This window comes from Hemitrygon akajei, chromosome 7 (assembly GCF_048418815.1).
Source record: "Hemitrygon akajei chromosome 7, sHemAka1.3, whole genome shotgun sequence".
In the NCBI taxonomy this organism is placed as follows: Eukaryota; Metazoa; Chordata; class Chondrichthyes; order Myliobatiformes; family Dasyatidae; genus Hemitrygon; species Hemitrygon akajei.
The window spans coordinates 55,208,270-55,220,547 of record NC_133130.1 but is presented as its reverse complement, the minus strand read 5'-3'; the positions used below and the strand labels follow the sequence as shown (position 1 = coordinate 55,220,547).

At 39.8% G+C, this 12,278-nt stretch overlaps 1 protein-coding gene across 2 annotated transcripts in view; it reads left to right on the top strand.

The window, feature by feature from the left end:
* The first annotated feature begins 1,056 nt into the window (after positions 1-1,056).
* Positions 1,057-12,278, top strand: part of dusp10 (dual specificity phosphatase 10) — a 33,281-nt gene continuing 22,059 nt past the window's right edge. The window contains exons 1-2 of one of the 2 annotated variants that reach the window (XM_073050916.1): positions 1,057-1,208; positions 1,608-2,561. In XM_073050916.1, the coding sequence (XP_072907017.1) occupies positions 1,655-2,561 (907 nt within the window). In that variant the 5' untranslated portion in view covers positions 1,057-1,208; positions 1,608-1,654. Of the gene's footprint in view, positions 1,313-1,607; positions 2,562-12,278 lie in introns of both variants that reach the window. The other variant, XM_073050917.1, reaches the window with a different exon arrangement.

The following is a 12,278-nucleotide window of genomic DNA, read 5'->3' as shown; positions in this document are numbered from 1 at the left end:
CTGAAGGACTTGTCATAACAAGGGATTCGATTGACGGTAATCAGCACCCGGGGGATATTTTCTACACCCGGACACTTTAGTGTTTGGGAGGACAGTATGTTGGTTTTCAATCATGTTGGTATGATGATCAGCACACGATACACCCACCCTTAGTTTCCGCCAGGTACTGCAACTCGCCGATCTTATACACTGGAAAATAACTCTTATTTGGAAGAAATATTAACGAAATCAAATTAATCGAGCAAAGGAGAAGTGATACGATTAACCAGAATTTGATACAGCTTGCGTTCTTCGTGTTTAACTAATCAAACGTCGTCCAACCAATTACCTGGCCGGCGGCACTGACATCAGCGCTCGACATCCGGAGATTATCATTTTACCATGCTCCTCAAGTTAAACTCGTGCATTCATGTCAGGTCTGGGTTACGTTCCGGCGCAACGTTAGCGGCTGTTTTTTTTTAATGCAGTACTGTATGCTCAGCCGTAACACTGCAGAACCTGGTTAAGTTACTAGCGGATACAAAATATACATTCCGCCGAGGCACACGGATCCCAGGAAATGCCAACATAATACTTCGATGGTCACTTTCCCTTGTAAGTCTATTCCCCCCCCCAAAAAAAAAGTGAAACACTAGGGTCTGCACGGAATGATTTTAAACTTATTTTTATTTAAAATAAAGTTCATGGACAAGCATTGATGCGAAGAAGTAAAGAAAAATGAAATTCAAAACAATGCGTGTGGAAGGCATATCTCCGCCGTGTCTGCCTCGCTACGGTCAATTTAATTGCCCCGTTGCTGCATGCGCTGTAAACACTGAATACTCACTTCATTCCGGGTCTGGGCTCCGTTTTCTGCCCGCCCATTGGCTGCCAATGATATCATGCTTGCGACATCGCGTTCCCCCTCCCTCCGTCCGTCAGTTTAGCGCCCGCCTTCCGCGACTGCCGATTGGTGAATGCGTCAATAGGCGGTTCCTTGTCCAGAAAGCGTGAACTGCAGTGGGCTAGCTTCAATATCAATCACACAAGTGGCTCCGCCTTCGAGACAGGTTAAATTAACGCGCTGTATAAGTGCTGCCAAATTAAAGTGGCAATGATCGTGCTCGTATGCCGAATGAGTAAAAGTCTCGAAATCGTAACAAATAACAGAAAGTAAATAATTAGAGGGACACGCATGTCATCAAAGTTCAGCAGAAAAACTCTGTGATGTAAGTAGATTTTATGAATGTGCAAAGGAGCTTGTAGAGGACTACTGCAGACTGGACGTGCCGCTCTCTCGCAGGCTGGGGACAAGTGTGCGCGCTGTGTGAAAGTGAGTGCGAAAGTGAGTGAATGGGGGTGGGGGGGGGGTCTGATTCCGTCTGGTTCTGCCATTAAACCAATCCATCTTGAAGCTTTATTAGGATAATAATTATCGAGCTTATTTAAAGTCAAGTCTACTGCTTGCCAACTGCTTGCGTTCTTCGCTCCAGTTTATTTTTAGTTGAGTTCTCCGTCTATTTGCAGCAGTGTGCCTTTTAATTTATACCACCCTCCCCAACATGCACACATACACACCCTCCCCTCTGCTCTGCTCAATGCTGACAGTACATTTGATCCCGTTTCAGTCCATTTAGTCCTCGGATCGACAGCAGCGCCCAGCACCATTATACAGATGCCTCCATCCCCTCTAGACGAACGGATTGTTGGTGTGGTGGCATTACCGAGGCCGGTCAGACCGCAGGAACTCCATCTCCGCTTGGATAACACCTACGTGGCTTCTACTCCAGCGATCACTGCCCCGACTATTACCAAACCAAATATCCAGAGCACGACCCTCAGCCCAGCGGCTGAGGTTTCGTTCCGAAGCGTCAACTTTACGTATATGCCATCATCCAACGGCTCGGTGCGCTCCCTGTCCTGCGGATGCAGCGGCGCTAGTTGCTGCACTGTGACTACCTACGAGAATAAGGGCAACGGGGGCGATCAGACCCAAGGATCAGTGGGCAGCGGCAACCTCGTCCCAGCCTCTGCTTCCAAACTCGGGACTTCAGCAAACTGTGTCTCCTGTGCGAGCAATCAGATGGTGAGCAACAGCAGCAGTAATGAGAACGGTGGCACTCTGAACCCCCCAGCTTCTGCTTCTGCCGGTAGACTTGGAGGACTCCTGTCTCCTCCAAGTGGAGCCACTAAGCACATTGCCGCCGTCCGCACGATTTACCCCACCGAATTAGCCAAGAAACTGACCAAATGCAGCAAGGGCCCCCAGTCACAGAGCCAAGGTCCTGTGATCATAGACTGTCGCCCTTTCATGGAGTACAACAAAAGCCATATCCAGGGAGCCGTCCACATTAACTGTTCGGACAAGATCAGCAGGCGGAGGCTGCAGCAGGGCAAAATCACGGTCTTGGATCTCATCTCTTGCAGGGAAGGCAAGGACTCCTATAAAAGGATTTTCTCCAAGGAGATAATAGTTTACGATGAGAACACTAATGAACCCAACCGGGTAATGCCCTCCCAGCCACTGCACATAGTGCTGGAATCGCTGAAACGAGAAGGCAAGGATCCGATGGTTTTAAAAGGTATTACGATTTAAATATTTCATTCAGTGTGTAGAGTTAAAGGATTTTAACGATTGGAGGTTTCAAAAGATGATATACATGTCATTGCAATAGGGTGCTATATGTTTTAAAATACTATTTAAATTCGTTCCCTACTTCAAGGAAGTTACAGAAGGAATTGAGAGTATTTGTAAACAAAACATTTTGTGAAACTACATCAGTTCCTTTTAACATTTCAGAGCTATGGATTTTATTCAGTTCAGTCAGAACATATTAATCATTTGCGAGAAGTTTTAATATATAAGGCAATTAAATTTGAATTAGATTTTTTGTATTATTTTTGAAACGGGATTTTGAATGAAAACCATTGTTAAGAAAAACTACTTCCAGGAAACAGAGGAGAGCAGCCTGAAAAGGGAATACTGTATGTGTGGCACGTCCCCCTAACTACTGTGCATTAGTGCATTTCCAGCAGCAAAATGCCCATTAAGGATGATTCATGCAGATACTAACAAGTTATGAAAGGTCCCAATTGCAAGACAAACAAAATCTTTGATGCAGTGTCATTATGGACATTTGACTTAATGATATTGACTCTGCTTTTGAATGCAATGCAGTAAATGCAGTTTTTCAATCTCAGTGCAGTTAATTATCATGGATGAAGTGAGCACTAACAATATAAAATGCAGAGCAGGTTAGCTACTGCAGCACTGACCTTCCAAACAGACTGATGTAGGTATGAGTCCTCTGGCATCTTGTCACTCATTCATCTGGCAATATTTGGGACTGAATCTCCCAAATTTAGCCAGGCTGCCAAGTAGACCACTTTTGCAAATCAGGTCTCCTTCAAGGAGAACACAATGATTTTGGCTATCCAACTCACATAGTATGTTTCTTTTGTTGAGTTACTGCAGAGCAATATGTGACCTTCATTGTCATTAGGCCTACTTGGAAGAGAGAGCCTACAATGGAAAATGTGTAAATATGGTAGGATGGAAGAGGACATATTAGAAGACACATGGATGAGTATTTCAGTATTAAACCAGTTGCATCAAGAGTAGCATGGTGAAGTATTAAGGCCACAAACACAAAGATAGATTTAACAGGAAATGTCAAATCTTTACTAGTTATTGGCTTGGCCATTGACTAGATAGTTGTGGCAGTTTTAAGATCCCTTTGGAAAGATTGAAGATCCAGAAAGGCCCCTAGATTAGCTCCACTGATTTGCAGCTTGAATCATGAGAATGAAGAAAATTGAGCATTTTTATTTTTGAATTTACCAAATGAGGGGCATTAGGTTAAAAGTAAAGAAACGAGACCATTAAGTGGACCAGAATGGTTTATGTGCAAAAATAAAATGAGTCATTAGAATTCATGCTTACCCACTGGAGAATAAATTAACTCAAGACTGTGATTGACAATGAAGTGCTAGACATCCTAAATTAGCACTTTGTATCCCTTTACATATTTGAGGCAAGGGGAAATGTATATCACTGACAAAGTAATCTAGAAGAAAAGGGGAGTTCAGAACATTGAATATGTTTAACAGTGTTAATTGAAAACATAATTGAACATAAAGTAGCCAAGAATACAAAGCCCTGTAAGCACCACTTCAGATGTTAAAGAAATGTGAATAAATTGCTGCCACAATTATTAGACATTTTTTCATAGCACTCTATACTTTGTAATTCTGTTTTTGGATTAGAAAACTGCAACTATATTTGCTCCATATTTTCAGATTGGAAGAATTACAGGTCTGAATGTTTAATATAAATACTGGGGAAGTGGCAAATATATTGTCAGACTCCATGACTGAACAATTGAGCAGATAGTAGCAGATTAGAATTGGGTGGATTTGTGATAGACATTGTATGATTAATTTAATTGCATTTTTTTGTGGTGATCATATATATGAGCCTGTGGGAAGAACGATCAGCAAAAACAAGTGCTAATGTTGACTTGGAAAAGGAAGATGCAAATAGGGATAATACTTCATCTAGTTAGAAGAACGACAAGTGATGTTTCCCATGAAAAATGGGGCATTGCTTTTCAATATGTATGTGGATGACTTGAAGAAAAGAAATGGACATGTATATTCAATTTGCTGTCTCTAATTCGGGGAGCATTTTAAAGTTGGAAGAGTTGGTTAGATATTGACTGTGTAAGTGGGCAATAATTATAAGATGGACTGTGAAATTTTGGATCTAAAAATTTAAAGGAAAACTTTTTTTAAAGAGGATATGAAATGTAAAGAAACCGATTTATTACTCATTCTAGGCAAGTAGACTCCTTTTGGGAGAAGAGAAAAAAAGGAATCAACAACTCTTGTGGGATATTGAATATTTGAAACAGGAAGTTGTGCATCAGTTATGTAGAACCTTGCTCAAATGTCATGGTTTACCATAATCAACATGAACAATTAACTACCTCAGGAAGAATATATTGGTCTTGGTTTAAAAAAAAAATGCAGTATTGATTAACCAGAATGATCCCAGAGCTTAGAATGTTGGATTACGAGGGAGGATTGCGAAGATTTGGCTTGTATTCTGATTTTAAAGTCATTGATCAAAGGAATGGTCATGCTATCAAGGACTTTAAAATATTAAAAGGACTCAGTAAAGTAGGTATAGAAAAACAATTTCATCTGACTGGAAATGATGAGCAATAGTCTTAAAACTAGACTTCAGCAGGGCATAGAAATTGGGTGCCCTCTCCCACAAAGGTCTTTTGGATGGCCCATACAACTGGGACTTCAGAGGAAGTTTCTTTTTCTTATTAGACAATAGTGTTAAGGGATGTAGTGTTTCAATGGACTTAAGTGAAGGCAAGTATGCTTGACAGTCAGAATGATGAGCTGCCATTCTTGTGAATCTATAGGCAGAAACTTGGGCCATAATGGATTTTAATCTCCATATGGTAATTTCATCTATGTAAATTTACTCACCATAGATTAAAATTACATAGTGTAGGTATACAGGCAAACTTTTCCCAACAGGTCTGTGCTGGTGTTCATGTCCACACATTTTGCATTATTTCTAACTGGAATACCAATGCTAGTTGTTGAATTAGTATTCAGTCAGAGGCTATAGATCTGAAAAGCTGTGGGTTGAACCTCCACTGTGGCAGCTGGAGAAATTAACATTAAAAGTCTAGTGTCAGTAAACTGTTACATTTCCATAAAACCCCATCTGGTTCACTAATATCCTTCTGAGAAGGAAATTTACCCCATTGCCTTGTGTGGCCTATATATGTCGTTATTTGCTTGGCTTTTAACTGTCCTCTGAAATAGCCTAGAGGGCATTCAGAAGTAAACAAATGCTATTCTTGTTAGTAAAATTTATATCCTGCGAGAAAATTAAAAACCTTATATTTCAAAATATCATCCATCTCTTCTCTTTCGAAAATATACAAACTTTTTGTCTTCACATCTACTGTGGTGGCAAGTTCTACCTTCTATCCATGTGATAATTTTTCATTATTCCACATTGGATTTATTTGAAACCATCGTGTATTCATTGTCATTAAGTTTGAATTGTCCCACACCCTCCTGACATCTACCTTTCCAATTTGCTCATTATTTTGAAAACATTCATTGTCCATTTTAAATCTTTTTCAAACAAGAAATCTCCAACGTGGTCAGTCCTTCCTGATATCTGTGTATTCTTTCAGTTCTGGTATCAACGTTGCACTTTCTCCAGTTACATTAACCTGACGCGGAGGTAATGGGCATTCAGGCCTGTTGCAAGAGTTCTGGCTGCAAAAAGCCCCTCCCACTCACCAGCCTTTTAACCTAATTTTCTACTATTCTATTTTCTTATCTTGTCCTGATCAAAGTTACCTTGAAATAATGTTACCTCACCTACTTCACATGGGTAGGAAGATTAACATTCTAATGTACTTTGGGTAATATGCTTCTTGTGAATTGTTTTTATTACTGACAGTTATACTTGGATATTTTTATTTGATCTGAAATATATGAGCTACTGGCTTTGACAATTTAAAATATCTCTAGTTTATTCAATCAAATCATTAATAATTTTAATAATTCTTGTGCATGCACACACTTTTCATCATTGGAGTGTCAATTTCCTGGAAGTTTATCCCTTAAGGAAATATGGGAGTATCTTTACCATGACTATAATCATTAAAGTGGGTTGGGGGGGCCATCTCACCACCATTTTCTCAGGGGCAGTTATAAATGAGTAATAAATACTAGATTTGCCTGTGAATGGGGGGGGGGGGAAGCATACGCGGCTATCCCATCCTACACTCACAAGCTAAGGAAAATACTTTAATACCTAACTAGAGTAGAGAGAAGTAAATGTGATCTTGCATTGGTGGCTGACCTCACTCAGTTTTCCCAAGCTTTGTCAGTGCTGCCAGATTCTTCTTTCTGCAGCTCACCCAACTAATACCCAATATCCTAGTGGTAAAGACAGACCAACACCTGAGAACCAAGCCATTGCTTATTAGTATCTGATACTTAAGCAGGTTAGCATGGCTTTTAAATTGATAGTTCTATAGAGCAAAACAAGAAGTGGCTGTTGGAGAACAAAACTGAAGGAAGCAGTTTCCAAGTACTAGAAGAAAAACTTTGTATTGCTCAAGTTACATAACATCTAAATGGCTATAAAGAGAAAGAGCAGGAAACTGGAACTAAGTAGAAAATACGTACAAATTCTGTACAGGATGGCAGAGCAAAGTGTCCTTTGCCTGCTCTAAAATGTTTTTTAATGTAAAGATATAATATCAAAATAAAATGGTGGTATCAGTAATTCAGGAACAGCTTCTTCCCCTCTGCCATCCGATTCCTAAGTGGACATTGAATCTTTGGACACTACCTCACTTTTTTAATACACAGTATTTTTGTTTTTGCATGTTTTTTTAATCTATTCAATATACGTAATTGATTTACTTGTTTATTTATTATTATTTTTTCTCTCTGCTAGATTATGTAAAGCATTGAACTTCTGCTGCCAAGTTAATAAATTTCATGTCACATACCGGTGATAATAAATCTGATTCTGATACAATAATGGCTCCATGTGTGATATAACATTGCATTGGTTTTAGTTTTACTCTTCAAACTCTCAACATATTTATATGCACTCTAAATGGCTGCCCTATCATTCAGTTTCCATTTATGTTTGCAAATACTGTTGCTTGGAGAGAGCATGTGTACGTCCAGACTCTGGGACTGAATGTCCACTCCAAGTTTGGTATTGGCAGTTAGGCCTATCGATGTTTCAAAGGTTTCTGAATATAAATTGAACTGGAGGCCACAGCGTTGTTTTCAGGATTGAATTACTGTTTAAATTGAGGATGGTTCAGCAAGGGAGTGTGTTTAGAAAGGTGTTGATAGATGCTTAGGACTACATAAAGCTCTTATTTTATCAACTGGAAATAGAGAACTTAGATTGATGATATAATATGAACAAGAAAAAGGGCTGTTTAAGACAGATTTGCATTTAACCTTTTGAGTCAGGAAGGACTTTTGATAATTTGCTTATATCAGGACTTCACAAAAAATTTGCTTATATCTGATTTGTGTACGCATTGACTTTGTTTAGGTCAATCCAAATGATCTCAAATAATTTAGAGTTGTAGAATTTAACAAGGTTGCAACAATATCTAGTTGTTTTTGATTCAGTTCATCTTTTGAATTCAGCTAAGGAGCACCTAAGCTCAATTCCTTTTGATATTATAATGTACTAAATTCATAAAATTTGTATGTCACATGCTGGTCCATCAAGTAATTTTTTTTTCATTCAAATCTTATGCAGTGCATTGGTCAAGAATCCATGTAGTTGCCTTAAGCTGTCCAGTATACACTGCATAATGCACTTGCAGGAATTGAGAAAGTGTCCTTTAATAGTTCTCAATATTAGTAGGTGCGATCAATCGAGTTGCGGGTGATGTCCTCCAATGGGATTTCCTACTTCTGGTTCATTGAGTATTGGTAGAGGCTGGTCTGGGATGTTAGGGTGGACTCCTTTAATGGAGAATGCCTGTGCATGGTTTTGTTTAACATGAGGAGGCTGATGCACGAGTAGCCACCACACAGTCCTTGACAGATTGGGGTCAGGGTCATGGAATGAAAGACGACTGAGGACCCTTCACTACTGCAGCCTCCCTCCACCTTTACCACCATTGCGATGTCCAATCACAAACAAGGGAAAATCTGCTGCTGGAAATCCAAGCAACACCCACAAAATGCTGGAGGAACTCAGCAGGCCAGGCAGCATCTATGGAAAAGAGTACAGTCAATGTTTCAGGTGATGTGTCATCATCTACCACCAACAAGATTTTGAGCACATGATTACTGATTTAGTGCTGAAGTACATTGATGCTACAACACAATGGAGGGAAATTAACAGGATACCTTCGGGATGCGTACACAAAAGTAATCAGTATATTGTATTTTGTCACAGTCTTGTGTTCTGGCATCTGTAAATGATGCACTGCTGTGTTAGCTAGCAATTCTCATGCACCATCAAAATGCTTTTTTGATACTAAGTTACTGTGGTAAACCATCACTGCAAACTATAAAGAGGCGAGCGAAAGCAAAGCAAATTCAAGAGATGTGCATTGCAAAATTGATGCACTTGGAGTTGGAGTTGTGCTGTTTGAAGTGAATAACCTGGAGAGGAGAAGATGAGGCAGAAGAGTTCTGTTGTCCATCCAGCTAACTCGGGTGTGAGGGTAGATCACTCTAAGTGCTGAGCTGATTTGGAGAGGTTGAGAATGGCTTCTTCGGCATCAAAATCTAGGCCTGAAGAGAATCACTGGACGATGTGTTACAGGCCCGGAGCGATTCACTTCGGCAGAGCTTGGGTCCTAATGCGAGCCATGATCCACTGTTTGGACAATTTAAATGCTGGCCCAGATACACTGAAAAGGCAGGGTGTTGACAGTCAGGGGAGGTTGGATCACTCTAGGTACTGAGCCAATTTGGAGAGATAGAGAATGGCTTCAGCAGCAAAATCTAGGCCTGAAGCAAATCGCTGGGCGGCATGTTCTAGGCCAGGAACGATTTGACACAGAGTTGCATGGCTCCTAAGGAATCGATTTCATTGGAATGCTGTTGATGGTGCTCATTTCCATTGTTTGCATGATTTGTGGGGTTTTTTCCTCCTTTCTCTGCGTACATTGGGGGTTGGTTTTTATTTTAATTGGGTTCTTTGGGGTTTCTTGCCTTGTGGCTGCCTGTAAGCAAATAAATCTGAAGGTTGTATATACATTCTTTGTTAATAGATGTACTTTGGATCTTTGAATCTCTAGATTTGATTTTTCACTCAAGTGAAATGAACAAAATTTTGGAAATATTTTTCATTAAAGACATTAGAAATATCAATGTTTTGAGTGGATGTTCTCATGTAGTTGAAGCTGGAATTTCAGATGGTTAGTCATTCTGTACAGAATGTACTAAAAAAAATTTTATTCTTACTTGGAAAATTAGGACTGAAAATCCATTATCTCTAGGACATTTTTAAATGACAGTTATTTATCTACCATAATTAATTAAAGAGTCACTATTGTTCTGAAACATGCTTGTTTCTTGCTGGTGGTTCTTGGAGAATCACCATGATCTTTGTGGATCTGCTCATCTCACTTCCTTGCCAATGAATTGACTGAAGTCAGAGACCAGCTAGCGACTGCAGATCAGTGGATTTGTTTCAGTTGTATTGACCTGAGGGGTCTAAATCAAAGCAAACTTAGCTCCTCAGCTTTGTCACCTAGAAACATGCAGTTTTTCAAAGGTGTTGCTGATTTTGATTGAAAAGTTAAGTACAGGTGAAAGGCTGTTTTCTTTCTTAAATACTATAAATTAATTGAAAGCATTATGTTTAAGTTTCTAAGTAAATGTATCTTGGGATGGGTGACGTTAAGTTATTTGTCTTTTTCTATTTTATTTACTTAAACCCAATGGAACTGTTTTAAAAACAGTTTACGAAGGTCTTCCTTTGACAACAGTAACTTGTCAAAAAGATTATGCAAGTTGTCCATGGGTACCATCTTAGCATCTGCTAGTCAACAACTTGTTGCCACTTGCAGATTACTTCACTTCATGTGACGAACCCTTTAGGGTATTAGGTGGGACCACAAAAATAGCATAAGCACAGAGATACTGTGGAGTGGGGAGGGGTAACCGCATGAGAAGCAGACTGAAATTGATCTTGCAGTCTGGATGAAGATCCTTTTCATACAGATATGTCATTACACCAGTCTCCTGCTTTCACACTGACTATGCTTTTTTTTTGAATCCATGTAAGAGCTGACAAAGCAAGAGCAACGCCAGAGTAGCAGATATTCTGCAAATCATAAACATGTTTGATTGGTGCATGCTGTTATGAATGCACAAATGACCAAGCAACTCGTAGTGTGAATTGCAGACTGTGGCAAATTACTGCCCAATATGCTCAACTGTGCCATCAGCCTCATGAATATGGTATGTTGTAATTAGCCTGCCATGTTTTTTCATAAAGTTGCAGAATTTGCACATTAATTGCCATTAAATCTACCATTTAAAAAGTTAAGCACATATAACTAATGGTGTGGTATGTGTTAATGACTGCAACCTAACCTCTCTTGCACATAAAGTAAATAATTTGAAGAGTGGAATTCCTTCATGATGAGCTGTTGTGGAAGATTACAACTAACTTTTTTCTTTGAATTATTCTCTTTTTTTAATCTATTCTATTTTTCATCTCTATTTCTCTTTCTCTTTCTCATTCTGATTTAACTCTAAATTTACCAGTTCTAATAACTTACTTTTCTCAGGTCTTCTGGTTATTTCGCAGTCCTTGTATCTCATTGGTTAAGGAGACATACCATCTGTCCAATAGTTTATCAGTTGCTGATGTCACTGTGCCATTCTCAGATTGCATTTCCAGACTGTACCTGCTGGGTTACTTTTTAATAGTAGGACTTGCTGCACAGCAACGGAGAATTCCAGACTGAGGGGGCATAGTTTTAAGGTGCTTGGAAGCAGGTACAAGTGGGGGATGTCAGAGGTAAGATTTTCCACACAGAGTGGTGGGTGTGTGGAATACATTGCCAGCGAAGGTGGCAGAGGCAGATGCAATAGGGTCTTTTAAGAGACTTGGACAAGTACATGGAGCTTAGTAAAATAGAGGGCTATGCAGTAGGGAAATTCTAGGTAGCTTCTAGAGTAGGTTACATGGTCAGCACAACATTGTGAGCTGAAGGGCCTGTAATGTGCTGTAGATTTTCTATGTTCTACAAAAGTGGTAACATCAGATTCAATCACAGGCAAGAGAAAATCTGCAGATGCCGGAAATCCAAGCAACACACACACGATGCTGGAGGAACTCAGCAGGCCAGGTAGCCTCTATAGAGAAGAGTACGGTAGACGTTTTGGATGATGTGTTGCTGAGACCGAATGAAGGGTCTTGGCCCGAAACGTCAACTGCTTATTTTCCATAGATGCTGCCAGGCCAGGCCGGGGGTGGGGGTGGGGGGAGGTGTGTGTGTGTCCGTCCCAAGGCTGTTCTGCAAATCTCACATTTAAAATTTTCTTTCTGTAACTTGCATAAACAGCCTTGGGTGACCTATAATCGTATTTTAAAAATGGGTGAAGTATGTGATAGGGCATGGTATTACAGTGTTTTCAGTTGAAAGTCTCTGGGTTCAGATCTCTGAGTTTAAAAAAAAATGCAAACAAAAATGTGTAGGCGCCTAGGAAATGCTGCACTCTTGCAGATGCTGGGCTCAAAA